General features: G+C 44.2%; 1 protein-coding gene across 3 annotated transcripts in view; it reads left to right on the top strand.

The window, feature by feature from the left end:
- The window catches only part of LOC133388892 (lipase member M-like), a 37,459-nt gene that overhangs the window by 9,723 nt on the left and 11,016 nt on the right, over window positions 1-16,720 (top strand). For 2 of the 3 annotated variants that reach the window (XM_061635400.1, XM_061635401.1), the window contains exons 4-7: window positions 217-415; window positions 3,112-3,221; window positions 4,490-4,626; window positions 6,038-6,184. In XM_061635400.1, the coding sequence (XP_061491384.1) occupies window positions 217-415; window positions 3,112-3,221; window positions 4,490-4,626; window positions 6,038-6,184 (593 nt within the window). The remainder of the gene's footprint in view (window positions 1-216; window positions 416-3,111; window positions 3,222-4,489; window positions 4,627-6,037; window positions 6,185-16,720) is intronic. The other variant, XM_061635402.1, reaches the window with a different exon arrangement.

Genomic DNA, 16,720 nt, shown 5'->3' on the forward strand with positions numbered 1-16,720 from the left:
TTTACATCATGTAATATTACAAAGAAGTGTGTTGGCCATGAGAAATCACCTAATTAGAGTATCTCTGTCCTAGAAAAATGCATTCCTTCTGTGAATAATTCTGTCCATACTGGGTTAGATGAGAGCATCACAGAGAGCAATATTGATGAAGTGAGAATAAATAAACTGAACAGCAGATTGTCTGACATATTGTGTAATGTCCCTTTTGGTCCTCAGGTTCTAGGTCAGTTGTGTTACTGGTACATGGCATACTGCTTGAGAGTAGATGCTGGATTGCCAATCTTCCCAACAACAGCATTGGATTTGTTCTAGCAGATGCTGGCTATGATGTTTGGATGATAAATACTAGAGGGACCACCTGGTCTAGAAGACACCGGAACCTATCAATTGATCAAGAAGAATTTTGGGATTTCAGGTATCAGGGGGACATTTTTTCTAGCTTAGATAGATGGGACACTTGTCATGACTGTTGCCCCTGAAGTACAGCTGCAGCTATCATACTTTTTCTTGCAGTGTGGCAGAAGTGCATCAATCCTGGAAAAAAATCCAAAAGATGGGGAAAGGTGGATTGTGGATCCTTTTCTTTTTTTTAGACCCAACAGCAAACATTATAAAATTCATGACCTTCTTTGTTTTGATGCAGCCCCAATTTCTGGGACTCTGAGATGTAGATAAGGACCATAAGTAGGGCTGTGCATCTACTCCAGACAAATCCTGGATCCTGAACTAAACTGGATGATTCGGGTCAACCTGGGATTTGGCCAGAGCAGCTTCAGGCAGCCCTGGATCACCTGGATTTAGGCCCACCCAGAGCAATTTATGGCTGTCCAAATGGGGTGTGCTGTCAGCTGACCACATGTCAGGGTTTTAAAACCTAATTAAACATGTGGTCAGCAGTGAGGAAAGGTGGGGGGGGGAAAGGAGACAGTAGAGACTCTCACCTGTCCTTCCCCACACCTCCTCAACTAGGGTTGCCAGTTCTCCGATTTTCACACGGAAACTCTGGTTTTGGGGGGTTCTCTCTGGGTCTCCGTGTGAGTCACCTTAATCTCTGGACTATTAGCTTTCATTTTTAAAAAATCAAGTTTCTAAGATGGTCTGTTTCTTGCCCAATAGTGGTAAAAGAGAATTCACATACTGGGAAGTGTAGCTTCAATTGCTCAGTAGTTGTTCCCAAGCTACTGCCTGTGAAGGTAAACCAAACCATGTGTGCTTTCTCTGTCAATTATTACTCACTGGAATTGGGTTGGCTGTCAAAGTGAGTTTATAGCAGCCCACAGAGTAGGCAGGAAAGAGCAGAGAATCTTCTTAACTCTTAATCATTTCTCAAACATTTGTCTGAAGTGAAGGATAGTCTGTAAAGAAGTTTGGGGCAACTGCGTTAAAAGGCAGGCAGGGCAAGCCAGGCAGGGGGTTGCCAACCCTGTTTGGATATGGATATTGTTGCAGAGGATCCCTAGTCAAGACTTATCAACAGCACAATTCTAACAATATCTACTCAGAAGTAAGTGCTGGATGAAATGGTTTTTTCACGCAGTTCAAGGAAACACCATTGTACTATAAATGGACAAAGATTTGAGCAGGTTAAGAAGTTTAGGTATCTGGGAATACTCTTTTGCTCTTCACTTTCATGGGCTGCTCATAGTCGGGCTGCAGTTTTATCTGCCTATAACACTTCTAAAGCAATTATTCATTTTTTTTATTCTAGGGGTGGTCAGTATATCCCAGCAGCTCTCCAGATCTTTAAGATCAAAATTCTCCCCAAACTTTTATATGGGATACCCATTTGGGTTATGAGTTTTACCCCCAAGGTTGAGGCAGTGGCATCATATTTTTTACGCTCTTTATTTGGTCTGCCTCGCTGTGCATCCTCAGCTGGGCTCCGACTTGAGGTGGGTTTTGCATCATTGGAATGTACAGCTTGGCTCTGGGCTTTTAATTATTGGGTCAAAGTAGCTTATGCTGGACCTTCCCTAGGCTTTCCAAATTTATTATGGAAGGATTCTTTTGTAAGTTCCTGGTCTAGTATTTACCATGAAAGGATAAATCGTATGGGTTTTTCACTGGAAATATTGTCTACTTGGGATCTAGAAGTAGCAAAGCGGAATATATCACAGCGCCTTAAGGATATTGACTCCCAGTACCTAAGAGCTAGTGCATGTACTTCCTGTTTGCCTCTTTTTTTTTTATTTGACCCTCTCGTTTTTAAAACTTGCAGGGTATCTTGAAAATTTGAGAATTCCCCATTACCGTTTTCTATTTTCTAGAGCCAGATTCAACTGTCTCCCCTCTGCGATGACAGAGGGCCGCTTTTGAGGAATTTCTCCAGAGCTGCGGCTGTGTCCCTGCTCCCAGGGAGAGGCTGAAACAATTGCACACATATTGTTTGTATGCACTTATTATTTGGATTTATGCTCCAGGCTTATATTTCCAATTCTTAAGGCCTTCCCTGGCTGCTCACATAAGAAGCTCCTCCAATTACTAATGTCTGATAATGATAAGATTATAACTAAAACAGTGGCCAAGTTTCTTTTTATAGCTCAAATTATACGGAAAAGGCAGCTTTTATTATCTCAGACTGTAAATTAGGAATCTTTTATTTTAAAAGGTTTAAATCTGTTTGTACTGTTGATGTCTATTTGTACTTCGGGTCTATGACCGCAAATGTTTTAAATAAAATATAAGACTAAATGTGGATTAATACGCTGAAGTTTAATCCAGGAAAGATAGAGGGATTGTTTGTAGGGAGATGCCCATTCTGGAAATAGGAATTTATCCTGTTTCAGATGAGGTTCAGCCCCTGTAACAGAAGAGTGTTTTTGGACCCTCCTTTACTCCTGGAGGCTCAGGTGGCAGTTGAACACTGGAGTATTGTCAACAGCTTTTCCTGGAGACAGCTGATCTTGATACCAGTTGCACAAGTTCTGGTTACATCTAGAATATATGCTCATAAAATGCTCTACATGGAGCTGCCCTAGAAAAGTTTCCAGATCCTTCAGTGGATGCAAAATATAGAGGCTGGACTGACACACTGGGGTGTGCATGATTAGTGTAACCAATGGTAACTGAGGGTAAACTTCACCTGCATTTTGTGCATGTAATGTCTTACAGTTTCCACGAAATTGCGATATATGATATTCCAGCAACAATAAATTTTATCCTGCAGAAAACTAAGCAAGAAAAATTATATTTTATCGGCCACTCTCAGGGTGGAACATCAGGTAAGTTAAGAGGAAATTAATGGAATACAACTCAGGTATAGTCCTAATATTAACACAGAAAGATAAATGGAAAAAAGAAAGAATAATGATCTTATATTCAAAATGTCTATTGCTAAAAATTAGTGCAAACTGGTACAATATATGGAACAAGAATAATGGTAGATGCACAGGCCATGTACCTCCCCAGCATCCCCAACCCTAGCTATGCACTTTCTGCACAGCCTGTACAACTCCCTTGAGTTTCACAGGAACATGCCATGCTAGAGCAGGCAGTAGCAGATTGAGGGCTGGGGCATTGCTGCCCACCTGACCTCTGGTTGCCCTCGTTGCTGTTGCATATGGGAGAGAGAGGGGCAAGGTGATGGCAAGGCCAGGGTGGTGCAAACAATACAGGTGGATCCAACTCGGTGTTCCTGCCAGGGCATTTGCACCATGTCACTCTGGCTGCCGCCTCATCCCTCCCCCTCTCCATCCTAGTATGCAGCAGTGATGTGAGCAACCAGAGGTCAGAGGAGTGCTGTCGTCCCCCTATTCACTACTGATAAAACAGGTCAGTCTATTTGTCTAGTCAACCTGCTATTGCCTCTCCTGACAGGCAGTGGCTCTCTGCAGGGTCTCGGGCAGAAGCCTTTCACACTGCTTGCTATGTGATCCTTTTTTTTCAACTGGACTTAATAGGAATTAAAATTGGGATGTTCCACTGAGGTATACCACCTCTATCCATTGCATAAGTGAGGAAGAACTGGAAGGGAGCCAGAGAGAAATTAAGTTCCTGAAAACGTCTTAACTCATCTATACTTCTTAACTAGTCTATACTCATCTTAACTTCCACATTTGTCTATTTTGCCTATAGATATGTGCACTAACTTTAGACAGATGATCCCCCAACAGCAAACTAAAATTGATAGGGCCAAGAGCATCTAGAAACACCTCAAAAATCAGATTGTAGGAACAACAGGCAAGGACTGCAATACTTTTTTGGTATTGCTAGTAAGTACACAGGAACACAGAAAGCTGTAATACCAAATCAAATCGTTGGTCCAACTAGCTTAATATTGATTGGCAGAAGCTCTGCAAGGTTTCAGACAGGAGTCTTTTTCAGCCTTACCTCAAGACACCAGGACTGAAGCTGGGACCTTCTTCATGTGCTCTACCATTGTGCTATTCTCCAACAGGAGAAAAGAGCAGGAGAGACCCAAAGACGCAGAGTACATATTGGCTCTATATTTTGCACAGCTGCTATTTTTGAGATTCTCTCTCTTTGGTAGGTTTTATTGCCTTTTCAGTCCTACCACATCTTGCTAAGAAAATCAAGCTCGTCATGACTTTTGCTCCTGTCTACACATTGGTGGGCGTCAATGGACCTGTTCTGACATTTCTCATACTACCTGAGGGATTGATAACAGTATGTATTTCTCAAATATTTTTATTAGTGTGTTAATACATCATTCTAGCATAACTTTCTTGAATCTGTTCAGTGATATGGACAGTTCAACCCCCATATCTATAATTAATCAGGAGGGCTTAATTAAGAGGATTTGATATCTAGTTGTCTGGAAATGAACTCTATTTTTTAGAGTAATTAACCACAAATATATGGGCATCCAGGATTCCAGCTCATGGAGACAACTTGTGTTTGGTAGACATGCCTTCACTCTGTCTAATAATAGGGCCAGTCCTGTTTTCTATAGGTTTTTCCAGTTAGTTGCTGCAGAACCCTTCCTAGTACAGCAGCAGCTGAACCCCTGGCAGCTGGAGCTAGTTGAAGCAGAGCACCAAGTTGGCTGGTCTATGCTGAGTTCTGAGGAACAGTGCTCCTGTCCCTTATTTATACTGTTGAGCTATGTTGACTGAAGCTGAGTGGTACATTAATAACATCCACTTATGCCTGTGTAGTCTTGCCAAGTAGAAAGGAGTTAAGTGAGTTCTTTCCCACTGAAAAGAATGCACTTCAAAAACTAGCAGGCAGCCAAAAGAGATAACTACATTCCTTCCAGCTGATAAGAACTGCACTTAATTGCTTGGTAGCCAGCCAAAGGAGATAACTATATCCCTTCCTCCTGACCAAAGTCTTGGCAGGCAGCTAATAGGATATAAACACATTATTTCCCACTGATAAGAATGTACTTCAAAGGTTGCCATCATTCACTATCACTGTGGAACTCTACCACAGCTTGAGGAGAATGCTCTTGCACTAAGGTCCTGCTTGCAGGCTTCCCGAGGGCAACTGGTTGGCCACTGTAAGAACAGGATGCTGGATGAAATGGGCCATTGGCCTGATCTCGCATGGTCTTCTTATGTTCCCATGACCCTAGCCCCTCATATTCCATTCTGATTGAACTGCCTTTAGCCACACCCTCTTATGACATTGTGCGACATAAAATCATATTATTAAGTAAATGCAGGCCCATACATAGGCTCCGGATAGGGCATTAAAAGGACAATTACTGGACTCCAGCTATCTTCTTAAAATATAACATTCTTGCACATATTTTCCAATACACTAAGTCTGTGTGACAGGATAGTTTGTATGACAGTTTCAGAGCTGCTCACCCTTCATGGATCTGGTCTCCTCTCAGTTTTTTCTGAGTTGTCCTGCATTCCTCCAGCCCCAACTACTCCCTTTCTTCATACCCTTCTCACCAAGGATGAACTACTTTTTTCCCCATATCACATTGAAAAGGCAGGGGATGTTAAGAAATGCAGTCCTTAGCAGCCCAATTACAGCTGGAACCTTCATCTTTCATTCTAAAAAGGCCCCATTATTTTGACATGCTTTTAAAGAGAATGAGGATCTGTGCATCTTTATTTTACAGCTTATGTGGGGGAAGAAAGAATTTGTCTTTCTTAATAATGAAGCGAGAACATTGACTTCAAAGCTGTGCAGCTATGCTGTAATAGACAAGATTTGTCTACGGATAATTTTCCTTACTGTTGGATGTAACCCAAACAACTTAAATGTGGTATGCTGACTCTATATTTTATTCATATATTGAAATGACACCATACCCCTATTTTTTCATCAGCAATATATTTTGTGCAAAACTGAACTCATTGTAACAAGTAACGATAAATTAACAGTGAAATCCTAAACAGAAGGAGAGACTGACTCAGAAGCAAGTCTGACTGAGTTCTAAATGTACAACTCTGTGTATATTGCAGCTACAATTGAGAAGAATCTTTATGGAAGAGAATCTGGTACATTGCAGAGGGGATAAATTATACTATTTGTATTCTTTTCTCTGGCTTTTCATCTGTCACAGGGATGGGAAATCTGTGGATGTCTAGATGTTATTGGATTCCATCACCTATTATTTCCAGTCAGCATGTTCAGTGGTCAGAGATGATGGGAGTTCTAATCTAGCAATATCTGGAGCACCATCGGTTAGCCATCCCTGATTTAGCAAGACTTAGTGGTCTTGTAACTTTAATTTTTGAAGTTATAATTGAAAAATAAGAGAAAAAATGATTATGACTTTATTTATTTATTATATTTATACGCCTTCTTTTACTTTCAAGAAATTCACATAGTGGCTTTCAAATATAGATAGATAGATCTTTCACTTTCGGTTATCCTCATGAAAATTCTTCAGCGTTTTAGTGTGGATTTCTCCTAAAAAACACATTTTTGTATACAGTTTTGACTAATTATACAGCCGTGAGTTATTTAAGAAATTTAGCATTGAGCTCAATGATAACCCCGGACATGCTCAGTAAGAACTAACTTTCAGTGTTCTAAAAGCCAGACTCACAGCTCCTTGGCTTGGCTAATCAGGGGGCCACACCCACATCAGACCCTTATTTCATAAGACCTCTATTCCCCTGACAGAGCTCGGGTGGCCAGACTGGTTTAATAGTCAGCCACTCTGACTGAAGCTCTGTTAGGGGAACAAGGCAGCTCCTAGCAACTCTCAGCACCCTTCACTAACTACACTTCCTAGGATTCTTTGGGGGAAGCCATGACTGTCTAAAGTGAAATGAAGGCCTGGTGTGGGTGTGGATGTGGCCAGGGACAGCTTTGGATTACATTTGGATGGGAGACTGCATGTGCCTGCTGCAGAATAACAAGGTGGGGAAAACACTGAAAAGTAATGATACTGTTCACAATGTTTTCCTTTAAGAAAGGAAAGGGGCTTTCCCTCTGCCAAGTGCCCACTCACCCAGTCTCCTCCCTCTCTCCCCTCCCCATGGTCAGTTTCACCTATCCTAAGCATGATTGCACAGGAGTAAATCCCACTGAACTCAAATAGCATGGAAATGATCAAACCTGCCTTTCCCCTCCTCCTCCTTCCTGTCCTCTCCCTCTTGCCCATTCCCTCCCCCTCCCCTTCCCCTCCCCCCCTTCCCCTCCCCTTCCTTCTGCTCCCCTCTCCCTTCCCTTCCTCCTTCACTCTCCTTTCCTCTCCCCCTCCTCCTCCCTCACGGTCAGTTTTACCTATTCTAACCATGATTTCACAGGAGTAAATCCCATTGAACTCAATAAGCATGCAAATGATCAATCCATTCTCAGCAAACTTGCACAGGAACCCATTTCTTACCTCCCGGATTAAAAAGCAGAGAAATTGACTAATAGGCAAAAAAACCCACGTTTCGGTTTAAGAACATACCTATAGCCAACAGATATTTCTATCAAACTTTAAAAAGCAGGGAAATTGGGCAGCTATAGTGAATGCACCAGGGGAGCAGGAGACCTGACCTCTCTGAGATATTGTAGTGCCCTACAAATTTGTCAAAATGCAAACACAATTTGGGTTGGTCTTGCACAGTCCAATCCACTTCCTGTGTAGCTTGGAAGAATTTGGTAACATGTGCCTCTGAGCATATGGTGAGTGGTGGCAACACCTGCAATCAGCCCAAATAACAGAAACAAGACACATGCTCTGCTGGTCTTTTTTTAGCAGGGAGGAAGGATATCATATTAAGAAAATTGATATAGTTCAGATAGTCACTTTAAATATGTTTCATTTACTTTGCAATATTAGTGAACTTTCCTACAGTAAATCATTTTCTTTTGCTTCTGTTTCTGTGAATATGTGAAGTACACTGACAATTTGCAACACTAAAAAAGCTACAAAAACAATTGTGGAAGAATGGCACTGGCTGTTCTGCAGAATAGTTTCCAATGGACATGAGGAGTGCCTCAGTTTGCACAAGATAAAACAGTGGGAGGTGAAATATATTCTAGCAAAATTCTAGGTGTGTTCTATGTTTTTAATTGACCATGCCACACCTGGGTACAAGCCGCCATAACTAGTGTTTGCTGAGCTGGACTGGAAAGGTTTAAGCATTGTTGTTCAAGTCTCTTGCGACTTATGGCGACCATATGAATCAGTGACCTCCAATAGCATCTGTCATACACCACCCTGTTCAGATCTTGTAAGTTCACTGTCATTCTCCACATAAGTATGTGGACATCGTTCTTGGAAATACTTGGGCATATGTGTGTGTATTATGTGCCTTCAAGTCAATTATGACTTATGGTGACCCTATGAATCAGCCTTCTCCTGTAGCATCTGTTGTAAACCACCCTGCTCAGATCTTCTAAGTTCAAGTGTGTGGCTTCCTTTATGGAATCAATCCGTCTCTTGTTTGGCCTTCCTCTTTTTCTACTCCCTTCTGTTTTCCCCAGCATTGTTCTTTTCTAGTGAATCATGTCTTCTCGTTATGTGTCCAAAGTATGATAACCTCAGTTTCATCATTTTAGCTTCTAATGATAGTTCTGGTTTAATTTGTTCTAAGACCCAGTTATTTGTTTTTATTGCAGCCCATGGTATGTGCAAAGCTCTCCTCCAACACCACATTTCATATGAGCTGATTTTTCTCTTACCTGCTTTTTTCCCTGTCCATCTTCCACATCCATACATAGAGATTGGGAATACCATGGTCTGAATGATCCTGACTTTAGTGTTCAGTGATACATCTTTGCATTTGAGGACCTTTTCTAGTTCTCTCATAGCTGCCCTCCCCAGTCTTAGCCTTCTTCTGATTTCTTCACTATTGTCTCCATTTTGGTTAAGGACTGTGCTGAGGTATTGATAATCCTTGACAAGTTCAATGTCCTCGTTGTCAACTTTGGAAAATAGAAATGGACTGCCTTCAAGTTGCTTCTGACCTATGGGTGACCCTATGGATAGGTTTTTCATGGTAAGTGGTATTCATGGGGGGGTTACCATTGCCTCCCTCTGAGGCTGAGAGGCAGTGACTGGCCCAAGGTCCCCCAGTGAGCTTCATGGCTGTGTGGGGATTTGAACCCTGGACTCCCAGGTCATAGTCCAACCCCTTAACCACTACACCACACTGGCTCTCGTTGTCAACTTTAAAGTTACACAAATCTTCTGTTGTCATTACTTTTGTCTTCTTGACGTTCAGCTGTAGTCCTGCTTCTGTGCTTTCCTCTTTAACTTTCATCAGCATTCGTTTCAAATCATTACTGGTTTCTGCTAGTAATACGGTATCGTCTGCATTTCTTAAATTATTGATATTTCTCCAATTTTCACACCTTCATCTTGGTCAAATCTCACTTTCCGTATGATATGTTCTGCATATAGATTAAACAAATAGGATGATAAAATACACCCCGTCTCACACCCTTTCCAATGGGGAACCAATCGGTTTCTCCATATTCTGGTCTTACAGTAGCCTCTTGTGCAGAGTATAGGTTGTGCATCAGGACAATCAGATGCTGTGGGACCCCCATTTCTTTTAAAGCATTCCATAGTTGTTCATGATCTACACAATCAAAGGCTTTGCTGTAATCTATAAAGCACAGGGTGATTTTCTTCTGAAATTCCTTGGTCTGTTCCATTATCCAAAGTAGGTTTGCAATATGATCTCTTCCCTTTCTGAATCCAGCTTGGACATCTGGCATATCTCACTCCATATATGTAAGAGCCTTTGTTTTAGAATCTTGAGCATTACTTTACTTGCATGGGATATTAAGGCAATCATTTGATAATTACTGTATTCTCTGGGATCCCCTTTCTTTGGAATTGGGATATATATTGAATGCTTCCAGTCTGTGGGCAGTTGTTTTCTTTTCCATATTTGTTGACAGATTTTTGTCAAAATCTGGACAGATTCAGTCTCAGTAGCTTGTAGCAACTCTATTGGTATGCCATCTGTTCCTGGTGATTTGTTTCTTCCAAGTATTTTAAGAGCAGGTTTCACCTCACATTCTAAAATTTCTGGTTCTACATCATACGGTTCCTCTGTGAATGAATCTGTCATCCTGGCCTCTCTTTTATAGAGTTCTTCAGTGTATTATTTCCTTCTTCTTTTTATTTTATCTCTGTCAGTCAGTGTGCTCCCCTGTTGATTATTCAACATCCCTACTCTTGATTTAAATTTCCCTTTAATTTCTCTAATCTTTTGGAATAGGGCTCTTGTTCTACCCTTTTTGTTGTTGTCTTCGATTTCTAGACAATAACTATTGTAATAGTTTTCTTTGTCCCTATGTACTAGTCGCTGTATGGTTGCATTTAGGGTTCTGACTGTGTTTCTATCTCCTCTTGCTTTTGCTTTCCTTCTCTCTTTAACCATTTTAAGAGTTTCTTCAGTCATCCATTGAAGTCTTTCTCTCTTTTTAACTAGAGGTATTATCTTTTTGCATTCTTCCCTGATAATGTCTCTGACTTCATTCCATAGTTCTTCTGGTTCTCTGTCAACTAAGTTTAAAGGCTCAAATATGTTCCTTATTTGATCTTTATATTCTTCTGGGATGTTATTTAAGTATAGCAGGTGGAAAACATGCATCTTGGGCAGGCCAAGTTTGTTTTTTCCAACAGCTAGAGTAATTGCTTAAGTAACAACATATTGTTATGTTGCTACAAGTAGTGGATTGTACTGGGAAAGACCAACCCAAATTGTGTTTGCATTTTTACACATTTGTAGGGTGGTACAATATCTCAGATAGGAGGTCAGGTCTCCTGCTCCCATGGTGCATTCACTATAGCTGCCCAATTTCCCTGCTAAAGTTTGATAGAAATATTTGTTCGCTATAGTTGCGGGGATGGGACTGGGGCTGTTGCGGGAATGGGACTGTGCTGGGACCATCAAGGCACCTGCTTTGCCCCCCACCCCTGCTCTTAGTGACATTTTTCTGGGGACTGCCCTTTACCAGGAAGATGAATGCTTTTGGTTTGCTGCTCCTGGTTTTTTTAGAGCTGTTAGGATTTTGTTAGTTTGATTTTTTTTTGTAAATTGTATTGTTTTTATTTGTATTTTGTATTTGTATTTTTATTTGTGTGTAAGCCGCCTTGGGGGCCTATTTGGCCAAAAGGCAGCCTAGAAATAAAACATAACATAACATAGTTAAGTTCTTAAACCACAGGGTTTTTTGCCTATTAGTGAATGCATACATATTTGCAAGAAATTTCTTCTAATATAATGCATTTTTGTATGTTATTTTCATTTATATATTCATTCTTATGCACACTTTCCCCTAATATTTGCAGTTTTATAAACATTGGTTGGTTGGAGAGTTGCGGCTGAGGGTTGAAATAAGACACTGACACGGTAAACTGGGTTGAACAAGGGCCACTTTATTAAACTATAAACCAGAACTTTAACTAACCTGCAGAGGAAAACCTAGGTGCGGGACTATCTATAAGCAAGTCTTTGTTTACAGCCCTCGGGCGACCAGCCCCTGCTGGGACAAGTGTAAGCCCATTTATCTTACCCCTTACCCCAGCCACACCTGTAGGTGAGCAGGGGGCCTTCCCATGTCACCACTGCCCAGGGCCGTATGAGTCAAGAATGCCCAAGAAGCAGTCCATATCCTGCCCTCGGGCCGTAAAGCCCTTCCTGGCAGGCCTCCGGAACCACCAATCACCTCCAAAGGTGCCTACGGGGGCCACCAAGCTGTCCTTACCTACTTCCATTCCCGCACCTATTTGCCACCAAAAGGGGGACAAATCTCTATTTAGTCCCCCTTTACCCCACTGCTGAGAACTAAGTCTTGTAGACACCTCTGCAGGTCATTCAAAAGGATGTCGTTCCTGCATCTGTCAGGTGAACCCCAGAAGACCATGCTATGGCTGCAGATTAGGATGCGCCTCCGCTCCATCCCCCTCCAGCAACCTGCCAAAACAAAACAATTACAAGAGGTTAGGGCTGAGGCCCTCCTGCCTCCTCCAATGGTCGAATATAGCCTCTATATGCTCTCTATCAACATTGCCCGATGGCCTATACCCTCGTAGCCGAAAATCCAATAGTGGCTGCAGTAGAGGCAGCACCAATCCTGAATGAATGGGTCCCAAAATTCGCAAGGTCAACCCCTAAACTCTTCAACGCTATCTTGATAAGTGCCCAGAACTGGTATTTGGTGAGGGGGGAACCTCCATCATGAATGAACAAGTAACCTGGCACTGTCCCCCTCACATCCAAAAAACAGAGCAATGCCCTCACTGTGCAAATGACCAGGACAGGGGATGCTGCTATTACTACACTATGCCCCTTATGTCCCTGGTCCATTTTAGACCATCACAAGTTAACTGTGGCACCCCCCCATGTAAACTGACATCTGAAAAGAGAAGTGTTCACAGAGATGAGTCTGACTTGGACCCAGCCACCACCTTGCTAATCCTAAAAGCCCCGAAAAATAATGTGAGGCATGAAGCAGCTGAACCTCATAACAGGAAGAGTATATGCCATCCCAAGGCCCTAAAAGCCCACCTAACAAATTGGGTGACATCAGACAATGGGCATCAGGGGCATCAGGGCTCTCCCGAGCCCAGCCTGCCAACATCCAATGGACCCGAAATTCATCTGTATAATCCTTAAGACCCTCCACTTTTGCTAGAAATGAAAGCCCTGCCAGCTTACCTCTCGGCATCCTGACAAAAAGGCCCTTCCTCCGGCCTTCCACCAGGAATTCCAGTAGGTGCTCCACGGGGATAGGCCATTTTTGTGCATAGCCTCTGCTGCCCCTAAATTTCTGGAGCTCCCTACCTGCTCTCTGATAGCTGACCAGCATGGTGGGTGCAACAGACAGGCTTATGGCCCTCTCCGACTCCACTCTCCAATCTCCCAAATCTCAGGCGGCACGGCCTCCGGCTGAGCCCTGGCCCGTGGTGCCAGGTGTCAATACCTCTCCATCTGGTTCCACGACAGAGCATCAGCAGCACCATTATCAATACCAGGCATATGCCTTGCCTGAAATAAGACATTATAATGTAGACACTGGAGAACAAATGATCAGACTAGACCCATAACTTTTGGATTCTTAGATGTGAAGGAGTTGATAACATGGACCATGGTCCATGTTATCACACCAGAAACGGACAGTAGAGTTCTGTAGCCTCTCTGCCCACAGATAGGCCGCGACTATGATGGGAAAGAATTTGAGAAAAATCAATCCTTGGTTAGCCCATCCTTAATCCAAGGCTCAGGCCAATCCCCCCTGCACCATGAATTCCCCAAACTATCCCAAAACCAAATGCCCCAGAGGGGTCTGACTGGACTTGTAACTGCTTCCAGTAGCAGGTCCTCCCTCCAAAATGAAACCCCATTAAAAACTTGCAAAAAGGACAACCACATCTCCAGATCAGTGCGCAAGGCAGCCATGAAATGGTATCTGTGGTAGGGTCGGGAAAGCCCCACCATTGCTTCCTACACCTGCCAGAGAAATGCCTGGCCCAGTGCAACAACCCTACATGCAAAATTTAATTGCCCAGCCAGCTCTTGTAAGACTGCCAGGGAAAGTTTCTTGGCCCTAGAGATGTCCTGGATCTTGACCTGTAATAGGTCAAGCTTATCCCTAGGCAGCCTACAGCACTGTGCCTCAGTATCAATTTCAGTACCTAAAAAGGTCAACACAGGGGATGGGCCTTCAGTCTTTTCTGTGGCCAAGGGAACCCCAAGTTCCCTTGCCAAGTCAGAAAAGTGAGACATCAGTTGTTGGCATGCTGCTGAACCAGCAGCACCTGCAAACAAAAAAATCATTGAGATAGTGCGCAACTGAATCAGAACCCGCCCTTCTCTTGACCACTCACTCCAGGAAGGAGCTAAAGTGCTCAAAATGGAACAGGAGATAGAGCAGCCCATAGGCAATGCCCTATTCACATAGAATTAGCCAGAAAAGGAAAATCCCAAGAGCTCAAAATCCCCTGGGTGGATGGGCAAGAGATAGAAAGCAGACTTGATATTGCATTTGCCCATAAGGGCACCTCTACTGCATGTGCGCACCATGCACACTGTGGAATCAAATGAGGTGTATTGTACTGTGCACAGGCTATCTGGTATGAAATCATTGACAGAGTGTCCCTGAGGATAGGACAGGTGATAAATCAATCTAAATTCCCCAGGAGCTTTTTGGGGCACTATTCCCAGGGGGGACACTCTCAGAGTCACGGTAGGAGGTGCTGGGAAAGGCCCCAGCACTCTGCCCGCCTGTACCTCTTTGTCAGTTTTACCCTGCACAATTGCTTTCACGCCATGGACAGACTTAAGGTTCTGAGACATGAAAGCAATCTGCTGGCCGATATATGGTATCCTAAAACCTAACAAAAAACCTTGTAACAAGAACTGACCACCTCTGTCAACTGGGTAGCCTAACAACAATGCCCTCAACACCTCCAGCTTAACTGGGGAGCGGCCATTTACCTTGAGCAGTGCCACGAGGGGGCTGCTTCCTGCCCCCCCTCTAAATGACCTGCCATGTGGGCAATTGGTACAGGGGTGTGAACCACCACAGATGAAGCACTCATGCCTGAAACGACAGGGATTGCGAGCACAAACCCTCTTTGAGCTGAATTCCCAGCAGAGCAGCCTGTGTTGAACCTCTTGCCCCGTATTAACGTGGGGAAGGGTAGCTGCTGGCTGTCTGCTCAGGAGATGCCCACTGTCACTCCTATTGCCCCATAGAACCTGGGCTGCCACCATAAATTGCAGCCACAACTCGGGCTCTTTCCTATCCCATGGTAAAGCCACATCAAAGGCCTCTCGCATCCTAAAGATCTCATCATAGGATAGCCATGTGAGCCCTGAGAACTCAGAGTAACCCCAGTATATAATATCCAAGTACTTGAGCAGCAGCGGACCCCTCTGTGGCTGCTTCTGTACTATAACACCTGAGTAAATCAGGTAGGCCGGCAGCCAGTTGGCCCACGGCCTATCTACCCTCCTGAGCCTGGGCCTATCCTGATCCCTATCACCTTTTTATTTGTCCTTTTTGGGAGGCTCCCGGTATAGCAGGGAGAACAGGTCTACATACTCCCCACGCAGAATTTTCTCCTTCATGGCAGGGAGTAAATGAAAGCTGAGAGGCACTGACATTTCCCCAAAGGGGATGGCATTTGCCGCAACAGCCCCCAACAGGTCCTCAGCTCCCTCCTTGGCCGGCTGTTCTGTTACCTTCAGGGGCAATGAAGTCTCTGCAGGCTGGCTCCTAGTCTCCTCGGCAGCAGCCTCAGTTTCCCTACCTGACCCTGACAGCTGCCACACCTGGGTAGAAGCTGCCATAACTGGTGTTTGCTGAGCTGGACTGGAAACGTCTGCTCCACCAACAGCCCCAGCTGCCTGACCTGCTGCCACTCCACCATGTTGGGCAGGAGGCCATCCTTGGCACTGAGGCCAGAAACCCCACGGTGGCATACCCCATCCAGGCCAGCCCTCCCATGGGTCTTATGCGGCTGACTCACCTCCTGTACTTGCTGTTGATGGTGCCGCAGCCGACTGGCACTCCAAGACCGGTCTCACCGCCACTTCCCTTCAGATGGGACAGCAGGGGCCTTGCTACGCACCGCCAGGCCCCGCCAGGCCCTGCCTCCAAGGCATCCATCCTAGCCAAAATCAAATCAACAGCACTAGCATTAGCAGGTCTGTTGCCCATCCCCCCTTGCCTTTTAGCCCTCTTAGGTCTGGCCTGAGGTGATCCAGGAAGCTCAGGATCCTGATGTTCCCTGCTCCTCCCTTATCTTTTCTGCCTCTCCAGAGCCTCTGGCCAAGCCAGGATAGCTGCCCATGGGGGCACAACATCCTCCTCCTGAGGTGCTCTCAACACTGGCAACTGCTGGGGCGGTGCCTTAGGGGCCCTGCCCTTGCCCTTTGCCCCCCCTGCCCTTTTTGGGTGGCATAGTACTCTTATGTCAGTCAATCACTTATCAATCAATCAATCAGAGCAATCATTCAATCAATCACTGCTGATTAACTCGATCAATCTAGCAATCAATCAATCAATAAGCAAGCAAGCAAGCAAATCAATCAATTGTTTAATGCCCAACTACAGAAAGAATTTTGAATATATTCCCCCCGGGGGCACCCCAAATGCACCTTAGCATCTGTGGGGGGGGGAAGAAATCCACCAGGGGGGTACAGTCCCTCTTTTATCACTCCAATCCCCTCCTTATATATACCCCCCTCTAAGAGCCAGCGTGGTGTAGTGGTTAAGGTGTTGGACTAGGACCTGGGAGACCAGGGTTTGAATCCCCACACAGCCATGAAGCTCACTGGGTGACCTTGGGCCAGTCACTGCCTCCTAGCTTCAGAGGGAGGCAATGGTT

Source organism: Rhineura floridana, chromosome 7, assembly GCF_030035675.1.
Source record: "Rhineura floridana isolate rRhiFlo1 chromosome 7, rRhiFlo1.hap2, whole genome shotgun sequence".
NCBI lineage: Eukaryota > Metazoa > Chordata > Lepidosauria > Squamata > Rhineuridae > Rhineura > Rhineura floridana.